This window comes from Anser anser, assembly GCF_964211835.1.
Source record: "Anser anser genome assembly, chromosome: 7".
In the NCBI taxonomy this organism is placed as follows: domain Eukaryota; kingdom Metazoa; phylum Chordata; class Aves; order Anseriformes; family Anatidae; genus Anser; species Anser anser.
The window spans coordinates 25,115,225-25,136,601 of record NC_139727.1 but is presented as its reverse complement, the minus strand read 5'-3'; the positions used below and the strand labels follow the sequence as shown (position 1 = coordinate 25,136,601).

General features: G+C 37.7%; 1 protein-coding gene across 2 annotated transcripts in view; it reads left to right on the top strand.

The window, feature by feature from the left end:
• KIF11 (kinesin family member 11) overlaps positions 1-19,356 on the top strand; it is a 22,994-nt gene extending 3,638 nt beyond the window's left edge. The window contains exons 1-22 of one of the 2 annotated variants that reach the window (XM_083844754.1): positions 1,889-2,197; positions 4,860-4,992; positions 5,125-5,222; positions 5,302-5,380; positions 5,732-5,917; positions 6,004-6,128; positions 6,688-6,778; positions 7,064-7,306; positions 7,418-7,513; positions 8,218-8,306; positions 8,793-8,880; positions 9,656-9,844; positions 10,978-11,185; positions 11,479-11,651; positions 11,963-12,085; positions 13,088-13,246; positions 13,633-13,772; positions 14,348-14,627; positions 15,677-15,899; positions 16,158-16,312; positions 16,579-16,695; positions 17,336-19,356. In XM_083844754.1, the coding sequence (XP_083700880.1) occupies positions 1,932-2,197; positions 4,860-4,992; positions 5,125-5,222; positions 5,302-5,380; positions 5,732-5,917; positions 6,004-6,128; positions 6,688-6,778; positions 7,064-7,306; positions 7,418-7,513; positions 8,218-8,306; positions 8,793-8,880; positions 9,656-9,844; positions 10,978-11,185; positions 11,479-11,651; positions 11,963-12,085; positions 13,088-13,246; positions 13,633-13,772; positions 14,348-14,627; positions 15,677-15,899; positions 16,158-16,312; positions 16,579-16,695; positions 17,336-17,461 (3,387 nt within the window). In that variant the 5' untranslated portion in view covers positions 1,889-1,931 and the 3' untranslated portion in view covers positions 17,462-19,356. Of the gene's footprint in view, positions 1-1,888; positions 2,198-4,859; positions 4,993-5,124; positions 5,223-5,301; positions 5,381-5,731; positions 5,918-6,003; positions 6,129-6,687; positions 6,779-7,063; positions 7,307-7,417; positions 7,514-8,217; positions 8,307-8,792; positions 8,881-9,655; positions 9,845-10,977; positions 11,186-11,478; positions 11,652-11,962; positions 12,086-13,087; positions 13,247-13,632; positions 13,773-14,347; positions 14,628-15,676; positions 15,900-16,157; positions 16,313-16,578; positions 16,696-17,335 lie in introns of those variants that run through there. The other variant, XM_083844755.1, reaches the window with a different exon arrangement.
• Positions 19,357-21,377: the final 2,021 nt, after the last annotated feature.

Below are 21,377 nucleotides of genomic sequence, written 5' to 3'. Positions count from 1 at the left end.
AAAGGTTGTTCTCTTGACCACTGTTTAGACTAAGTATTCTTGTATCTTTTTTTCTTCTATTTATTTTTATTGCTTGTGAAATACCAGTTCCCTGTTACTGTTTGTGTTTATAGCATATTAGTATCTTTAGGCTCAACGTAGTCTAAGAAAACGTATGACCTAAGCTATAAATTGACTTCATAAAACAGAACTACAGCTATTAAACTGTATAATTTTTTTAAGCTAACCTGATTACCGGAAAGAGTTGTTTCCACTTACCACAGCTGTGGCAAAGGTATCTGTGGGCCAGATTCAACTCCTGATAATTTGATTCCTGTTGTTTAAATGCAGGTTTGTATGATTTCCTAATCTCTTTTATGTTTATGAGAGACATGTTTATATTTTGAGCACACATCTGACTAATGTAGGTCATACTTTCAGACCAGAAAAGAACAAACAGGCAGAAATGAGATGAAAAGACCTCGTCTGTCAGTGTTGCTTTCTTTTGTATGATCTGTATGATGGAGTAGGGAGAAAAAGGTAGTTCAGTATGTTTGCACACCTGCATTCAACTTATCCAGTCTAGCAGTAACTCCTATACACCTGTCTGTATGAACTATTTTTACTCCTAGCACCCACGCAATATGAAAAGCAAGTAAGAATAATTGTGTTTCCAATATGTTTGCAATGGATATTGCGTTTGTATTATATTAGTTTTCCCACCTTGGTACATCTTTCCTTAACTGAAACAAAATGTATTATTGTGATTTTAGTGTTTCACTAGACGGTCAGAGGGATTCGGAGAGATGCGTTAGTGTTTCTCCCACCAAACTCATTTTGGTTGGAAAGTTAAGCTTCAAAACTTAGAAAGCATAGATTCTGTAGTTTTCCATGCTTATAAAGTAAAAGTGTTTTTCTACAAGCTTTCTTTACAGAATCATTGCCTTATTTCTAGGTTAGAGCCCAAACAATTAAAAATGGGTGTTTAAGGGCAGTAATTCATCCGGCAGGTATGAACTTTGAAATGCCTATCCTTGCAAAGTAATTTTCTTTTCGTGTAATATATTTGCTATATATTATAGAAAATATGTATTATTTTAATATATAAATATATATTTTTAATATATATTATTGCAGTGGCATGCAGGCTGTAAGGACTTAGGTAGAACAAAGCACAAATACTGGCTCAGAAAGGCTGTTAATGAAAATTGTTATTAATCACTAAAGATTTTCTAGCTGGTGTCCTATCTCACCATCAGCCTATATTTAGAACATCAGACAAATTTGTTGGATGTTCATGTTCTCTGAATCAACGCCTGCTCACAGCAGACCAGGAACCAACACTTCATGTCCTTTCCTATAAAAATAACACGTCTGTGTTCTTGCTTGTTATGAAGTTGATTAGCTCTGACATTGCTCTAACTTTTGAGGTAAAGGGCAGAGGAGCGTAGCGTGACGCTGCTTCATGTCCCTGTCAGAAAAATTACTGCGAACCTTGCAGGCTAGGGTTCGTTTTAGTACCTTGAAGAACTCACCGAGGAGCTGTAGGTTTCATAGTACCGGTTTTATAAAAGGAAGAAAAAAGGGTTGGGGAGGGAACTTGTGAGATTGGGGAGGGGCGATGCTACTGTCGGCACCGGGGGCGGCCCTGCAGCGCCCAAGCCAGACCGTGCTGGGGTTTCTGGAGAGCAAACCCCACCGGAGCAGCGCAGCCTCGGCGCGGCTGTCCCTTCAGAAACACAACTGAGCTGGGGAGGGAGCAGCAATCTCCCCGCCGCGGGGGCGCTGAGGTGACAGCCGGGGGAGGGCTTCGCTCACGTGACGCCTCCTCCGGCCCGCCTGGGCACTACGGCCCCCAGCATGCCCCGCGCTCCCGGGCGGTGAAAAGCGCCGCTTCCGCCGTCCTCCCGCGTCATCGCTGCGGGCTCGCCCGCTGTTTGAAAGCCAGTCCCATGGTGCTCCGCGGGCTCCCCGCCGATTGGCCGGGTCGGGGGGAGGCGCGTCCTTCAAACTGGGCGGCGGGGCGCGCGCTCGCGCCCGGGTGCAGGGCGGGCGGTTGGCGGGGGCACGGGCACGAGGCAGCTGCTCCGCGCCGCGCTCCGCTCCTCGGCCCCGCCGCGCTCGCGCCCGGGCCCGCCATGGCCTCCCTCAGCTTCCAGGGCGGCGGCGGCAAGAAGGAGGAGAAGGGCAAGAACATCCAGGTGGTGGTGCGCTGCAGGTAGGCTGCGTTGGTTCAGTGCGCGCAGCTGTGGGGCTGTGCAGGGAGGTGAGGGGCCAGGGGAGCGCTAACGCGGCTGGCGATATGGCAGCCCGAAAAGCCTGAGGTGTTTTCTCCCGGCTGGGAGCGCGCCTGCTGCGCCTTGGACCCCGCCCGCCTAAGGAGACACCCCGAGTTCAGCCGCCAGGGTGGGGGAGGCAGCCTCCAGCGTGAGGATCGCCAGCTGCCTTGGCTGGGGGGGTAAAAACAAGCGTTCGATGTGGTATGGCAAATTCGGTGCGCTGAAAATTCGGTTTTTATAACTTGAAGGTGACTTAAAGACCTGTTCGTTCACACTGGGTCTCAAATGTTATTAAAGCGTTGCTTGTTAAATATATACGACTGCTAATGGTTAAGATCTGCATTCAGAAACGCCTTCAGAAAGTTGTTTGCACCAGAACTGCAAGTTTACATATTGTTACTAAAGCCTTTTGCAGTCGTTACATTTTCCTGCTTGGAAGTTCTACTTTTGCCGCTGCACCATGAGCGTAAGAACTGGAAGGGTTGTTCTCTTCTACTCTTGCAACACAAGGAACAAGCTGCTGAAACGAGTGCTATGGGATTGGTGGAAGTGTTGATGTAAATCAAGGATGTTGCAAAAGACAAGTAATGTTTGTGAACCAATTGTGTTTGAAACACTGCTAGCAATCACTTTCTTTCTCATCCAATTAGTACTAAATTGTTCTGGAAGAGCCTCACAAACTGTCAGTGAATACTTCAGTTAGATACAGTGCTCTGCGTGAATGACATTGTGACGTTTTACTTTTGCTGTGACTGATCTTTCAGTCTAAGGTCTATATCAAGTTTTAGTCTCTATCCCCTAAAAACTCTGTAGCTCACCTTTTCTCTTGCATTTTGTAGTGCTTTTCTTTTTCAGTATTGGTTTGCTGTTTGAGGTAGTAAACTCTCTCTCCGTGGTTCCCTTTTCTACTGCACCAGTCAAGTTCTACTTATTTTACAGGTAGATAGCATCGTCTTATTGACACCTGGTTTGTTTCCAAAGCCTGGTGTGTCTGACTGAGCTTATCAAAAACCTTGTCAAGCAACATGTTCACTGTGCTTCGATAAAACATGAATTTAGATGTTTAAAATGCATGTATTAGCATATGTTTTGAATGGATTACCCAATGAGATGAACCTGTGATCAGATGTCACTGTGGCATACCAAGCCCCTGCTTGTCTAGTGGCACTTGGTACCGATCCACATGTATGCTCAGGTTTTACTGAATTGCCCTTAATCCCATGGTTGTGGTCCATACAGCAAGGCTCCTGTGTTTGACTGGTTCTCTGCTGTATCTTTGCAGAGCAGACTATATTTATTGTTTGGCTTCCTACTATTTTAAAAGCTGCAAAACCAAAGCTAGAGCTTGCCCCTGTGAACAAGGTCGCTGTGCTCGTCGGCTGTCACCAAGTGCCTTCACTGCCGCTCTCAGTCTTGCACTGAAGCCTGTAGTGGTCTGTTTAGAGCTAACACTTCAGCCTCGGTGCTATGGTGAGGAAGAAACATTAGCCACAAGAGTCAGGAAACTGAGATGTCATATACTTGTGGCTTTTTTTTGTTGTTGTTGTAGTGTAACAGCATCTGAAGTGTCTCTCCTGTCAAAATAATTTAAAGTTCGCAAAAGTTGTAGAAGTTCTCTTTTCAGGTTGAGTGCTCCTTTATGGGTAACGCGCATTCAGTGCAGTAACGCTGCTAAATGAATTACAAAATAGCACTTCATGCTGTCGATTTTCAGCCTGTGGTTGTTCCTGTGTTTTGAGGGAGGAATTATTGCTAATGCACCTTCAAGGAAAATTGTATGCCATGTTTGAATTAAATTAGAGTTAAAAAGAAAATGCTTGCCATCACGTTTCTAAACTTTTATTGTATCTCTGTTAAACTTACTTAAAATTCTTACTTCAAAAGCAAAATAAAAAGGTGCATAGACTTTTTATCCCCAAAATCAGGTGTTTCTTTTCTGTCTTATACTCTTCTCACAATTCAGATTCTATACAAATATGTCAGCATTATAAAGGTTCTGGTATCGCTGTCTGTTCTTATGCTAGTTGTAGGTTCTGTTAGTATGGCTGGTGCTTTAGAGAGTTATGTCATCCATGAGAGACTTGTGGTCTGCACTGTTTGTGTAAGTGAAAGAAAGGATGTTCTTAAAGTGCGTTAATTAGTTTGGTTCACTGTTACCTTAACTTTCCTGTGCAGGTTTCTTTTTCTCAAGGTGTTTGTTTATATACTATTTCGAGTGTTTAATTGCTCCCCCCAATTGACTAGATAAATTTAGTGGAAAAGACATTTTCTAATGCAAGTTATCTATGTATATATCTAAGCAATCTTTTTGTTTAAACAAGCTAATAAACACATGTATACACTATACTAAGCTCAAAATATAGGTGCTTGAGTTGTCCCATAGTGAGTAAATAAAAGGAGAACAAGGTCTGGAAAGTGAATTGCAGCAGTTTTCTCTTAAGCAAGTGTTAACTAAATTGAGTTAAAACCATAATGTTCCTTTTAGCCAATTATTGTTATGTGGATTCTTAATCCGAGCGATACTGCTGCTTTGTAAGTTTGTGTTCTTGTTAGCAATGATATCAATCCAATATTCTGTGGGGTTTTTTGTTTGTTTTTTAGGCCTTTTAATGCCTCAGAACGTAAAGCAAGCTCCTATGCTGTTGTAGACTGTGATCAAGCACGAAAAGAAGTTAGTGTCCGCACTGGCGGAGTCACAGATAAGACATCAAGAAAGACTTACACGTTTGATATGGTAACTACTTGTCAAGTTTGGGACTTCTAGATAAAAGCCAGTAAATTTCTCTAATACAGTCTGACATCTGTGCTGTGTGGTGCTATGTATTACTGTACTGGTAAATGGGACGTGTTGTCTTTGCTCCAACAGGTTTTTGGAGCTCAGGCAAAGCAGATTGATGTATACCGGAGTGTTGTGTGTCCCATATTGGATGAAGTTATTATGGGCTATAACTGTACAGTGTTTGCGTAAGTATGCTAATCAGTATTAGGAAACTTCATTTTAATTTTAGTTTCTTGTTTACATTTAAATTTTTCATTCTCACAGCTATGGCCAAACTGGTACTGGTAAGACCTTCACAATGGAAGGAGAGCGGTCACCTAATGAGGAATATACCTGGGAAGAGGTATGTTTTTCACTCCTGAGGCTTCTCTTAAAGCTGTACTATGGTTCAAAGCTAGATGTTGCGGAAAGTTAAAGAAAACCTAGAGTTGATTTCTTTCAAATACTGAAGCTGACTTTCTTTAAACACTTGCAAATTAATAAATGCTCTCATTACTCTATATGAGAATCCAAACTTTACATTATTACTGCAGGCATACAATCTTTAGCAATAATTTTATGGAAATTGATCTTTATTCAATGTATTTTTGTCATACCCAATTGACCTTAGCTGAAATTGGTGCACACACTCACCACCCCCCAATCTCTTTCAGTACATCTATACACTAAATTCCTTTGCATTTTCAATCTGTAGGATCCGCTAGCAGGTATAATACCCCGTACGTTGCATCAGATATTTGAAAAACTCACAGAGAATGGCACTGAATTTTCAGTGAAAGTCTCTCTTTTGGAAATCTACAATGAGGAGCTTTTTGATCTTCTGAATCCTACTCCTGATGTTGGAGAAAGACTGCAGATGTTTGATGACCCTCGAAACAAGGTGAGTACTGTCTTCCAAAATCTGTGACATTAAGGTTTCAGGGGCTGCTGGAAGATGTCTAATAATCATGCATTCTCTTCTGACAGAGAGGTGTAATTATTAAAGGCTTGGAAGAAGTAACTGTACACAACAAAAACGAAGTCTATCAGATCCTAGAACGGGGTGCAGCAAAGAGAACAACTGCAGCTACTTACATGAATGCATATTCTAGGTATTAATCTTGTCTGTTTCAGATTTTTTTTGTTGATGTTCTATTAAACAGGATCTTACTGAAGAGGCAAAAGCCATTCAAGTTGTAGTAGACCTTACCTAATCTTGAGGTTATGTATTACAGTTTATGTTGCTACATGTGGATTAGAAAACCAAAGCCATAGCTGGAACTTGAAACTATGGGATGATGCCTTCTAGTGCATGTATGAAGGGTTATAAAATATGGAAGACTCCCACCTTAAAAATGGGCAAACTGTTGCTCTCTGAAAGATGTGTGATTATAGAAGCTTGCCCTCTTGTTTAGAGGTTGCATGCTTTGTTATGAGTATACCTCTTGTGATGATACAGTGTCTAGTTGGAATGGAAGTCCTGGAATTCCCCTATCTGCACAAAAATATACATGGTAGAATTATTTGGCATATTGAAAAAGTGTAAGTTGCAATTAATTGGCCAAATTTATTTCCTAAAAAGCACTGATAGCTAACCTGAAGTAGTATCTTGTAGCAAACAGATCATTGGCCTTTAATGGGATGCCTGTCTGAAATGGAATTCTTTTATAGCCGCTCCCACTCTGTGTTTTCGATTACCATCCATATGAAAGAGACCACAATAGATGGAGAAGAACTCGTCAAAATTGGGAAGCTAAACTTGGTGAGTATTTGAACTAAATTTCCTTGATGGTACTCCTGAAGTAATGAACTAAATGATCTAACCTCATTCTCTTGAGAATCAGATTTTTTTTCATAAGGACAAAAATCATCATCTTCAAGTGATATGAACTGTCTGTCACTCTGAGAAATGTCTGCTTTTTCACTCCCTATGTCTCCTGAACATATATGCATAAATTAATTCATGTGTCTTTTTCTGCAACACCGTGGAGCAAGCATTCTTCATAGTAATTTGAGATAGAAGCATGTCCTTCCTCTCGTCTTTCAGGTTGATCTTGCAGGAAGTGAAAATATTGGTCGATCTGGGGCAGTTGACAAAAGAGCTCGTGAAGCCGGAAATATCAACCAGTCTCTCCTGACACTGGGAAGAGTTATTACTGCTCTAGTAGAAAGAGCCCCACATATTCCATACAGGGAATCTAAACTCACAAGAATCCTTCAAGACTCTCTTGGAGGACGAACAAAAACATCAATAATTGCCACGGTTTCTCCTGCATCTATAAATCTTGAGGTAAATTTTATGTCTGAATATCTGTTTCTATAATAGATATATTTTTCCAAGGATACAAAAACATAAATGACTATCTTCAGCTTGACCTAATGTTGTATCTGTTTATCACAGGAAACACTGAGTACGCTGGAATATGCTCACAGAGCAAAGAACATAATGAACAAGCCGGAAGTTAACCAGAAGCTGACCAAAAAAGCCCTTATTAAGGTAAGCTAGGCATGTATATTCACGAATTTAATAATAACATTTGATTGTTTTGACACAATTTCTGCTATGTAGGAATTACGAAGTCATGGAGAAGCTGACTAGTTAGTAACAGTGCTTTTCTGAGGTGATTTTAATCACTGATCCTGATGCTTTCAAACTAAGCTGCTCTACTGGTACAATATTTCTTAGTTGCTTTGCAGTTACTGAAACTGTTGCCAAGACTAAAGCTGGAGAAAGGAGGCAATTGATACTAGCTATGACTCTGTGTATGGACTAGCTATTTACAAGATAGTGGAGATCACGAAAAATACTAGACGACTTGTTCTGGACTTGCTATATTAGCTGCTGCATTCTAGAAAATGCATGAATTGAAGTGAACTTGTTAGTAAGCTTGAATGAAAGATAACATGAAGAAGCTAACTATTATTAAAGAAGCTGCAATTCCCATTATGGTAGTTAAATACAACTAAGTATGATTCAAATTGAAAGTTTCAATGCTCTACATGTATGTAATGGTATGAGTTTAAACAGTGCTACACTGAACGTATTTGGACACGCAAATGAAGAAGGTTAGGTTTTGGAACATTCTCCTGTGTTTATGCAATACTTTGATAAAATTCAATCTTCCTGAGGTACCTGTTAAGCTAAATTTTGAAAATAAGGTATAAATGTTCAGGTTTAAATATGATTATTTCTTGATGCAGGAATATACTGAAGAGATTGAGCGTCTGAAACGAGACCTTGCTGCTGCACGAGAAAAAAATGGAGTCTATATTTCCCTTGAAAACTTTGAGTATGTCTCAGGATATCTATAAAATGTCTAACAACAAATCTCAAATATTGGTACTGATCCTTATACAGAAAATGTTTTCAGATCTATTTTCAGTCCTAGAAAGCTGAAGATAGAAGAACTTAACTGACCAGTCAATTTCTTCTTTAGAATTTAGTTATTACACAGAAGCCTAGAAAGTAGGTTTGTACTGAGCACTTTTTTTTATTTGTGGAACTTACCATATGCATAGCCAGCATGCGTTCTTTTTTTAAGATAGAAGCTGATACAGGAGAACAAACTTGATAAAGCTTGCTTCACTTCATAAGAGGGCTTGTTTATACAGAAAGTTTCAAATAGAAAATTGTCTTAAATCCCTTCTGCATTAAGTGAAAATTCTGTTTTTGATACAGAAGTGAACAGTACTTTTTGAAATGGCTAAACATGTAGCATGAGAACAATAGGTAATCTTGGAATCAACTCTGTTATTGTTATTAATCTTTACTATAGAGCCCTTAATGGAAAGCTGACTGTTCAGGAAGAACAAATTGCAGAGTATATTGACAAAATCAGTGTCATGGAGGAAGAAGTGAAAAGAGTAAGTGCCATTTCTCAACTGTGGCTTATATCTGCCAGAAAAAAAAGGGGGGGGGGGGGGAAATCTTTGGGGAAAGGAGGAAAAAGATTGAGCAAACAACAATTTGAAGAGTTTTTTTTCTTAAAGGTCAGTTATAATTAGTTGAGTGGAAGCTTTTTAATCCTAGAAGTTAGAAATTTGAAATACTGTATATGAAGTTGCAAAACACAATATTTATTTTTAAAGCTGTTTTAAGGTTTAAAACTTAATTTTATTTGCTGGATTTTCAGCAACAATTTGCTTGTAAAATGGTATCTCAGTTGACAGTTACCTGCCTTAGGAGCAAAGAGTGATGGGATAGAGGAGAAGGTGATGAGCTCCAATTAATGAATAAAGAATATGCAGAAAATGGGAGCTTCCTTTTCTAAAGAAATGCAAATATTAATTTGTAAAACATGTAACTAGTCTGTGTAACTAGACTTATCTTTTGATCAACTTTACTGACCCTTCCCAATTCTATCTGGTTATGTTTTAGAGGGATTTCTTCACTGTGATGTAGCAAGTGCCTGGTCTTCTAGCTTGAGAAGGGAAGCAAAGGCTTATCACAGTGAAAATGATGTTGGTTTGTGACATTTTCAGTGAATACAGAGATTCTACAGGTCTCTAGTCAGGTTTAAGAACTTTGAGGCTTTTGTAGATGACAACATGCATCTAGTATCGTGGCGTAATCTGAGACATATGAGGGACTGCTGTTAAAACACATTGTTGCTCTGCTTATGTTTGTCTTCCACTGTAGATCACTGAACTGTTCACAGTTAACAAAAATGAACTTGAACAGTGTAAAACAGACCTGCAAATCAAGGAGAAGGAACTTGAAGAAACACAAAAAGATCTGCAAGAAACCAAGGTTCATCTGGCTGAAGAAGAATATGTGGTTTCAGTTTTGGAAGACACTGAACAAAAACTTCATGGCACAGCTAGCAAGGTTGTCACTTTCTTGGCACCTGATTGCAAGAGTAGCTTCCCATGTTTAAGAGTTTCGTGAGCTGTTCAAGGAAATCATTCATGCTAAAGCATGATGTGAGAGTGACAAAATGACTTGAAGATGAAAAACTAGGATTTACCCACTATAAATTGTTATAGTGAAAAGCTACTTAAAGATTGGAAGGCTTCCTCTGTGAAATTATTAACCAGTGTTTTTAGCAGCCAACAGTCAGTCTCAAATTACCTTTCTTTCAGTCTAGTTTGTCATGAGTTTCAGTATGTTGCAGTATCTATTGTTGTGAGGAGTTCTGCAGAATAAGTAATTTACTTTATTAGAAGCTTGTGCCTGACCTTAAAACATAATTAATTATTTATGTATGGGGTGGAAAAATAACAAGATGCTTTACAGGGATGTATGCAATAATTTACACTCACTGAGTGAGTAACTGAATCTATTTCCCTGTCGCCTCTATATTTTAGGGTGTATTTTTGAAGTGTTTGGGAACTGGTCTGAATTCTCAAAACAGACTTGATAGAGAGTCCTGCTATTTCAAGTGTGAAGTGATTAATCCTGTAACTTTAGTGAACACGAAAGTTCTTTCTACTCAGATTCTTGAAAAGTTGGGGTGCTTAGATTTACATGTGGGTTGTGGAGTGTTTGTGTGAGAGAAAAGGGGATAGTAATCATTTATACTAACTACAAAACCAAGAATTCACTATACTTTCAAATTCTAAATTATTTATCACAGAACTAATACTGGAAATCACTTACTTCCAGTACCATTAAAAATATGTATTTACTGTTAAGTCTTTCAGAATAAGTTGAAGTGGTCAGGAATTTTTTGGTCACTTCAGTATATTGAATGATATCTTAATTCTTTAAATACTGAGAGGATGTCCTATTTTAATGCTTTAATTTCAAAGTTAGAGTAAGTTACCTCTAGAGGGTAAATTTTTCTTGTGTTTCAAGACTAAATGATATAACGTTGAATTAAGAAAGGTTATAACTTGGTGTGAAGGGAAATACCTGTCTTTCTAGGGATACAGCTTCTCCTTTAACTTAAACTACATTTGTTCTTAGTTAAATAACTTATGCTTGACTTCTGGTTTAAAGGTTGATTAACTTTTTTTTAGTTGCTTAGTACTGTTGAAGAAACTACAAAAGACGTATCTGGTCTCCATGCAAAACTGGACCGTAAGAAGGCTGTTGATCAGCACAATGCTATTGTCCAAAATACATTTGCAGGACAAATGACTGATTTGTTCAACAAAATACAAAATTCAATTAGTGAGAACAGTTTGAAGCAGCAACAGATGTTGAAGTCTTATACAAATTTTATAGGTAAGTAGTACCAAAGATTTTCTTAAAACTGTTCCTTTTAGTAAATGGATGAGGCTTTATTTTAAACAATGTAACGACTGCAGTTGCACCCATAATAACATATCTGGGATGATCAACTACAAATAGTAGTTTAATTCAACCATATATCTCAACTTTCTCTTCTTGATATGTTTTATGAACTAAGAAAAAATACTGCCTTCCTGTGTTATAAGAGGCAATACGGTGATGAGCAATAGAGTTTGCTCTTAAAATGAAGCTTTAAGTTGTGTAACATTTTTTGATTTCTTTTGTAGGTGACATCTTGTCTACCAGTTCTTCAGCAGCTAATATTCTTGCATCAGTTGTATCAGCATCTTTTGCCTCTGTTAAAGAACTAGTGTCTACCGAAGTTTCTTCCCTGTCTGAAAAAATATTACAACATGAGAATCTGTCACTTAATTGTAAAGCTGAGCTCCTGAGATTAATTGTGAGTAAATTTTCATCCTCTTTTGTTATTTCAAGCATATGAAACTGTCCTCAACCAGAAGAGGTGCTGTAAACATTCTTTTTCCCTGATGCTCTCTACCAGTCTGATTCAGCGGTTGGCTGTGATTATATCCCTTTTCGCTTCTTTTCTCATGCCATCGTAAGCTGTAATATACTATCCAGGAAACATTTATTGCAGAGCACATGGACCACAGCTATTTGCTTGAATATTCATTGCTTCTTAGTAATGTAGGTCTGTGATATTCTGTCCTACTTCTGTTTTTCTTATGTTTTTTTTATTGCTCTTCCTAGGAGGAGCATACATCTGGATTAGGAAGAGCATTAAATAGCTTGACACCAATGGTAGAATTTGTCCTGGGCCTAAGTTGTCAATTTCAGATTAATGTGAAGAAATATTCTGCTGTGGCTGACAAGGTAGCACATGTTTTGTTTCTTATCTTATGCTATTCTGTTTTTTGTAACTTACAGATAAGCTTTGGTGACTTTTCTGCAGTATGTAGGTGTTTTCACTCTCCGGCTTTTTCTCCTTTACTTTGTCCTATGGCTTTTCTAAGTCCTTTGTTCTACCTTCTAGCTCTTTCATTCAGACTTCTCTTCCACTTCTGTGTGTGGTGTATTCATTTGCTACCTAGCACAGCTGCTCACCTAAATGCCACAAAAGAATGATACAATATAGATTCTTCATGCTACCTGTAACAAATACATGATAATATTCTTATGGTAGTCTCTTCTGTATCATAGAAGTCTGAAAGAGCTGACTGAGACAAGTTCTGTCACTTCAAATTCCTTCTGCTGTCATACCCAACTTTTTCTCTAGTTATTTTGATTCCCAGAAAATGTAGTAGTGTGTCTGGTGAACAGTGTAGACAGCACTGTCCTTATTTTTTATATTAAAAAAGTCCTTTACTTGAATTTTTATTTCTAGTCTACCTTATATTGTATTTTTTTATAGAACTGCATCTTCACTTTTTCATTGTTTTCTCCTTTTTGTTAAAAAATCTTTGTTCCTTATGAAGGAGTTAGCTTTTCTCTTCTGTCAGTTGCAAGTCATTTGAAATCAACTCCACCTCATCTAGAGGCTCTTTACTGGTTTTGAAACTTAAACAGCAACTAGGGCCATGGCTTACCAGCTCTTGCTTTTTATTCTTGTCTTAATCAACTATGTTGTCTGTCTTCCTTTTTTTGTCTTCCTCTGATGCTGAATTTGGAAAAAAACACATTAAGTGCCATTCTGTAACTTCACATGGCTCCAAGGGTTACTTGCTATCTTTTATCCACTGTAGTTTATTAATGCCTTTGTTTCTGTGTTGGGTAGGTGGTGTTCCCATCCCTCCCCCCATACTATGTCAGGGAAAAGTATCCAGTTTCTAATCTAATGACAAGTATTTAACTTTGAATAAAACTCTTTTTTCAAAGATGGAAAGTCATAAAAAGGAAATGGATACCTTCTTTGAAGATCTTTCTCTCACTTTGAAAAAGTTACGGGAAGAAATGGCCAGTGTTCTTGCTCAGCTTCAGAATGATTGTGAGAATTTAAAAGAAGAAGTGGAAACAACAAGATTGGCACATATGAAGGTATTCTTAGAGTAAGAAATCTGAAGGCCAATAGTTGCTTTGATTTAAACTCTTTGTAGCAATAAAACATTGTATTTGCTTCAGAAGCAACGCTAGCACAGTAGCTTGGTGATCATAATTATTTTCAGCTTTTTTGTGCTATTTTAAGAAGCTTACATATGAAGCTAGCAAAAAAGCTTACGCTTGCTATGAGCACATCCGGTTTATATACCTTTACGTACATCTCCACAGGCAGTGTCTGTCTACTCTACACAAAAATTGTAACTTTAATTTTAGAATAATAAAGCTCTAGTATTTGTTATATTTTTTTCTTAGTGTGTGTGAATGCCTTTATTAATAATAGAAAGTGCAGAATACCAGTGAGATGTATAATGTTTTTTTAATAGAGCACAGCAGAACTAGTGTCCTCACTGCAAAGCCAGCTTGACCTGTTTGCTCAGGAGACTCAGAAGAACTTAAGTGATGTACTGGCAAAAAATGGAATTATGGAGACCACCATCACAGCTGTGCAAGAAAACATTCACCTGTAAGGAGCATGTTATGTACTGTGTATAGTGATACAAGATGAAACTATGTATGAAGAAAATTGCAAAATTAGATGTTCTTCATATTTATATGTTCATGAATTTTTCTGGGCAAAATGTTTGTTAGAGCTGAGTTCAGCCACAGAATATAAATCATAGTTCACCTTTCTCCAGAGTAATGGTAGACCTACAAAGCTTTTTCTCAGACTTGTCTCCTGAGCATACTGTGTATAAGAGACTCTGGTTTGGGCGAGCAATGTGTTGTGATAAATGGCCCTTGGTACAGCTACACTTCATACCAAGAAGGCTTAACTTGAAGTATAAATATTGTTGCATGCTTTATTCAGTTTTAAAATGAATAACTAACATCTTGCCAAAGATTTAAGGGGATTGAACAAACCTGGTAGTCTGAGTGCTGCCATCTCTAAATTTACAGAATAGAGCAGTAACATCATAATTAACTGTTTTGATAGAACTGCACTACTTCACTGTTTCTGGTCTCAACTGTTTCTATACGTAGAATCTGCTAAAATCTGCCTTTCAAAATTCCTGAACTGTTAAAAATTCGTTGTTGTAGGAAAACCACAGACCTAGTCAGCAGTACAACTTCCAATCACAGCAAATTTATTGCATCTATGGATAACTTCTCTCAAGAGCTCAGGAACATAAATGCTGAAAACAAGATGATGCTGGAAGAATCCACAGACCATTGTCAACAACTTCTCAGCAGTCTCAAAAATGTGTCTCAGGATACTGATAAATGGGGTGAACTTGCAACTGCTCAGATAATCAGCGTTACTGATCAGCACCTGTTGTCCTTCAGTGATGAGAAAAAACAACTTATGTGTTCACAACAGGTACACATAGCTGTTTGTAGTCTAATGCAACATTCAGAAACAAATTTTTACAGTAGAATTTGTAGGGGGACATTCTCAATTATGATCAGTATAAAATGGTGGTGTTTTGATAACAGCAGACTCATGTTAATTAACTTAAATGCATTTTGGTGAAATCTAAAAGCTTAATTTGAGTAAGATTTTGAACTTGAAGTGCAAATAACTTCTTCAAATACAAAAAAAAATCTTGATCAGTCCTGTGTGGCTAACTTCCATTTGTACCTTGGGCTTTTTACATCTTTTTGATAGTACACAGCGCTAAATCTAAAGCTTATCTATAAGAAGTGTCCCTGGGAAACTTACACAGAGATCATAGACTATGTTCTGCAGAATAAAAATGACTTTATCTGTCAGCTGGGCTAATATGGTAGAAAGCATTCCTTTTTAGGCATATACTAGCTCTTACCCCAAAATTTTTTCACCTACCATCTTTAATTTTCATCACAAGTTTCACTTCTTACCCTTGTTCTATTGTTGGATTTTCCTGTTTCACTACTTATTAGAACATTTTACTAACTTTTAGAAATAGATAAAAGTTTAGAGTTAAATGTGTTTGCAGTCTCAAGACACTCCTGTATTTGTTATGCCATCTGAATGCTTCAGGAGTTCCCTTCCAATAGGAAGGACTAAAAATTCATGTCTTCCTCCTTGTCCTCTGGAAATGCGTAAAACTTCTATTTTTTGAAGGATTTTTTTTCACTTTCACTTGAAAATCCTAACTCAGTGCGGGGTTGTGTAGACACCTGAGAATTCTCTTCTGAACCAAATGGCATCATCTTTATTCTTATGAGTAGCTTTCTAAAATGATCATACTTTCTAAGAAACTGACTCTCTTCTGAAGATAGTTCTCAAAATGAGAATGTAAAACTGGCACTGAAACTTCTCAATTTGAGGTCTCAGTTGTTTCATTTCAGATCATGTTATTAATCATGCACCACATCTTAGAAAAGAGGCCATAACCTTAACTTTCCTGTTAACTTGGTGTTTTTGTTTCTTTTTTTTTTCTTCAGAAAAACAAAGAAAACTGTGATAGAGCAGTAGCTGAAATTGTTGACCATATTGATAGACAAAAGAGTGCTGAGGAGAAGGTACTAAATGGCCTTCTTGAACAGATAAAAGTTGATCAGGAGATACTTCTGGAGCAGAAGCTGGCACTTAGTGAGGAAGCACAGCATGGTCTGACCCAGGTTAATGGTTTCCTGCAAGAGGATCTTAAAGTGGATATTCCAACAGGTATTTGAAGTAGGGCAGGAGGCAGAATGCACTTGCAGAAAGCAAGTGTTGAGTTGCAGAGTTCATAAACAATGATTGTTGGGGACATAATACAGCTGGCAGTCATGCCTTATTTTTCAGTCAATCATGCAAAACTTGATGACTGAAGAAAGTGTGACTTCTGTATTAAGTTAATGTAAAATTGAGGATCTGTTTTTAAAGCTATTGCTTTAAGTGTTTTCTAGTGTCTTTCATTAGTATACCCCCTTTTCATTAAAGGGACAACTCCACAGAGAAGAGACTACTTGTATCCAGTCACGCTGGTGCGAACAGAACCCAGGGAACTTCTACTGGAACAATTAAGGCAAAAGCAAACAAATCTTGATGCTGTGCTAAACAGTGTGACAAAGGAAATGGAGGAGAATGCAGATCAGGTAAGTATATGAATGATAAATGAGACACTTCAATGAAGCAATGAAAGATTTCAAATATTCAGGAGGTTTTTTTCATTTCATTTTGGAACCCCAGAGCAGTTACAGCCTTTGTGCGGGGTACTTGCAGTTAGTCGCATGCTGAGCTTTTGAGAAAACCACTATCTTGAAAAAGAAGTGGCATGTCTTTTACAGATCTGATCATATTTTATACATTCATCTAGGAACTTCAGACATTCAAAACACTTTTCTGAAAACTTCTGTTTTAGGACTTATTGGAAGAGGAGGAAGGGATGCAAGACTCCAGTGAAAGCCTTGCTGGCTACAAATCCTTAGCGGATATAAACATAAGCTGTAACACAAATGGTGGCATTCCGTTTTTCCAGGTAACTTGCACAGTTGTTTAGAATATCTGTGAATTTAAAAGTGAAGGAAAACTATCATTCCACAATAGGCGTGTAGTATAAAATCACCTGCTGATAGTATTCAGTGTAGTCTCACAATTTCTGTTAATCTTGTAGAATATGCTTTGTTAAACTTGAGCTAAAATAACAGTAAGCTTCTAATAAACTGGACAGATAGCAAAAACTCCTCATCAAGTAATCTTCTGTGGGGAAAAATGTCACGATTTGTGATACACAAATGCATGTGTTTGCTTTAATGAAAAAGTTGAAAAGATGTGGAGTGTTTTCTTAGAGGCCTGTCAAATGTGTCATAATTCTTGATTTTTCTTTGACTTTCTGCCTTGCTCTTGATGCTTTTTTTATAACCCATGTATCAGTGTAGACCCCTGATACATAAGCTAATTTTTTGTTTATTTGTCATGGATCCTTTACGTTGCTGGTGAATTGACAGATGTCTACAAGAAATCTCTTCAGTAAATGCAATATAAGGAAATTTTTTCAGGGATTTTACCAACTTTTTTTCTGAGAACACGATACTGCATTGTACATGAGCAAGAAGTCTTTAATTTCTTTGTATACTCTTAACATGGAAAATTGATTGGGCATTTTTTTTAAATCCCAGCACAAAAGGAGTCACAAAAAGGATAAAGAGAACAAATCTGCAGCAACGTTGGAGAAGACCAAAACCGAGGATATAACAGAACAGCTTCTTCCCAAATCTAAGATTCCTTTAAGATCAATGAACTAATATATATATCTACTGCAGATCCTGTTTTGGAATGCTTAACGTCTAGTGGTCCACTGAGCCATAACTTTTCTTGGTTATTCTTGGTCTCTGTATATAGTGAATATACTGATGCAAAGTTGGATCAAAAGACTGGCCTGACACATGTCCTACCTTTGTCCCATTTTTATGTGCAGTAGCTTGCGGAGTATTAATAGACTTTTTTTTAAACAAAACCTGCAGATTATGGTGCTGTATGTTGAATGAGGATTTTTATATTGTCAAATAAGAGATCCTTTTCTGCTTCTCAGGTTTAAAGCCACAGAAAGGGATGTAGAATAATGCTTTATTAGCATTAGCAGCTGCCACTGTGTTTTAATTAACTGTAAATAAGTGCTCTGTTTCTATGCCTACCTTACTCTGATTCCTGTTACTATGAAGTAGATAGTTGTCTTTGGGATACTTCAAATAAATCAATTTATACATGGAGCACAGATGTATATGCATGACTTCCATCTTAAATCCATCTTAAATTAAACTTGGTAATAGAGCTAAAACATTAGCAGATCTTCAAGTTAGATACTCTGGACAACCTTCAGGCAGCTGCTCACAGACAAAGATAAATATATTTATGATAAATACAATATTTGGAGTGTGGCATTATGCTTCTCACTCTAGCATGAGACCAGTCAGCTGTCTTCCTCTGAGATCTTACTAATTTATTCTTTCTTTAGCCTTTATGGGCAAAGCTAATTGTTTTTCCTCAGCAGCAATGTGGGAAGAGGGAAGACATTAATTCTCTTTCAAATGAAGGAGACATCTACAGTTCCACATATGCTTTTTTGTTTTTGTATGTCTTGGCTGCTATTGTACTGGATCATTCCATTGTGGTATGAAGCTTGAACCCTCAAAACCTTGGAAGGCTTTTAAAATCCAGCTTTTGCTGCAGAAACGTCTCCATCGGCATGGCTTGACATAGTGTGTGATTCTGGCACCAGAAGCATCATCATGGACCTGGAATTCTCCAGGGCTTAGGAGCCAGCTTTTTGCACTATGTCTATTACCATTGACTAGATTTTAGAACAATCTTCCGAGACTGTTCAATAAAATATTTAAAAACTAAAATTCTGCCGGAAAAGCTGATTGCATAGCTTTGTGCGAATGGCCACTCTGATTTGGCCTAAACTAAAACCTTTTACTCTGCTGCTTAGCACTCTGCTACTTAGTTTTCCCTATGGTCTTTATAGGATCAGTATGAACAAAATGGAACAGCTACTACCGAAGACAGGTCACATCCATGAAAATCATGCCACAATCTGTGCTTCTTGGCTTTATCCTCTATGAAACTGTCCCCTCAGCCTTAGCTGTTTGCATTGCCCTGGTACAGGCAGAGGCTCCTTTCCTAATTGATGTATGAATCTTATGGACTCCTTGCTCACTCTCTTCAAAGGACCTTTCAGAGTCATCTTTATTTTCTTTGCAATACCAGCATGGCAGACTTCATCGGGCCTGGTGCCCAGAGGTTACACCAGAAAGCAGAATGGGATGGAAGCTTTGGGTGGAAGAACCTCTGCTTCCCTGCCGGCACTTCTTCTCCCACTAGATGGCTCTAACACTAAAGCGTTAGTCCAAAGCTCAAGCACTGGTCACTAACCAGGACTTAGGAACAGGTGTTTTGCCAATTTTTCTGTCAAACATCTGTTAAAAGAACAGGTTTCAAAAACTACTAACAAATTCATGCTTCTGTGAGGATAATTCTGTATCCAAGCTTGGGCGAGGACTTGTTCAACGAAGAGCCACATTTAAGAAAAAGATGATCAAACCTGTGTCTTGAGCTTTGCTCCAGGGCTGATAGATGCTTATTGTAACTAAATACTTTCCCTGACCTTCTCTTGTAGTTCTCTGTTGCGTGCACATTCCCTGAAGTAGCAAGCAAAACCTATTTGTTTTTGTTTAAGAGAAGAGTTGTTTCTTATACATAGTTACTGGATTCACAGGGTTTAACCCAAAGAGAGGAAATTAGGATAGTCTAGGCTAGTTTATAGAATAGTATCAATTTATCTCGTTAGAAAGTATAATTCATAAGAAAAGGAAGCTGTTTCCGCAGAACAAACAGCAAGATCATATCCTGGCTCAATTAGTCCTGCTGAGCACGAGGGAGAGTTGTGGTGTGACTGGGACTAAAGAATATAGCTGTGTTCTAATGGACCAGATGATTTTTCTTCTGATTCTAGATTAGCAGCCAAGTGGGATGGCTCTTGATTTACCAAAAAAAAAAAAAAAAGGCAAGTACAAATAACATGACATAGTGAAATGGAAAGAAAAATAAGAACATTTTCCAAGTGAAGAAAAAAAAAAAGCTGTGAAGAGAAAGTGGAGGAAAGGAATCTTCCTGCCTCTTCCTGAAAATGGGGGAGCTGAGGCGCTTGTGTTAGAGTTTTTGGGGGCTGCAATAATTATTTGAAGTGAGGGAAAAAAGAGTAAGCTGCCTGGATACTGTGCTTGGCTGCTTTTATTTCAAGTAGCAGAAGCACTTGTGTGGGACCAGTGAGGAGAAGGTGCTTAGCTATTAGGCTCTACTTTTCTTTTTTCTGTTAACCATCAGTCATCCCAGTAATCATCTGTTAAATGAGTAGAGGAAACAAGAGGGAAGCCTGTAACTCTCTGGGAGTGATAAAAGAAAAATTAAAGTTAGAAAGAGCTGGAAAAATAAAACTAAATATTAAAATTCCTTTTCCATCAAGTTTTGGATAGGAAAAAATGAGCTCTAATGTTCTAGAGCATTAAAAATAGGAGAAAAAAAGAAATAGATTTTAAAATATATAGTTGGTAAATATACACTTTTTAAACAAGTGTTTACAACCGTTTGACTACTATTTTGTCTTTTTCCTGTTAGAAATGACTTTTATGGTAGAGGGCTGTACTCTGTAAACTGTCTGCCCACCCACGCAGTTGCTTTATAAACTTAAATAAAAATAAATCATGCCAGGTTTTGCATTACTAGGCTTTATATGACATAGTGTTGTAGGTGAGATATAGACCACCTAGCAAAGCAGGCTGTTATTGTAGGTTGAACCCAAACTCAATCCACAGCAGAATTGCTATGTTCAATCTTAAAAATGTTAAAAGTCCATGAGTCAGTACGAACACAGTGCAGCTAAGTGAATATTTAGATCACTACATTCAGAAGACTTCTAAAATAATCTTTGATTTTCTTTGGTTTTCTTTGGCCCAGCTACCAAAATGAGAGCACATTATCACTATGTAAGTGTCCTTCAGATGGATTAAAAAGAAGAAAATGCTTGGTCCAGCATTCTCTTTTCAGGAAAAAGACAGGAACAAGTTGCCATTTTCATGAGAATACTGAAAAAAATGTTCAATACTTTGCATGCTTGTCCTGTTGCAAACAATATCAGGGAGAACTATTTCCAATACTTTATGGAAAAACTGTCAGCTTTCAGGTGGCACAAAATTAGATTTTGTATAATAATGGAGATTAACTGGATTGTTTCTTTTTCTATCCAAAATATTAAACCTGTGTAAATGTTTCTTTAACTTCATTAGTTACACTTGAAACACTTCGGGGACTTTCTTGGTCTATTCATAACCTAACTATTGTAATTCAAAGAAAGAGACACAATAACTGAAACTTTGCACTTGACTAGTGTATTTTCTTTTTTTAAAATGACCAAAATATAAAAATGAAATAAACAGTTTACATAGAAATAAACTACTTTTCAAATCTTTCTAGCTATGATTATCTACAATTGTTAATAAGTTTCAACTATAATTCTGGCAGTGTTCAGAGCACTACTGCATGAAGATATTTTTATATGATAAAGAATTGTATTTTCATTGGCAGAAGTTAATTGAAAGAGAAATCTTTTTTTTTAGCCTAATTAACAGCAATTTTCAAAGTGAATAATAACAAAAATAGTAG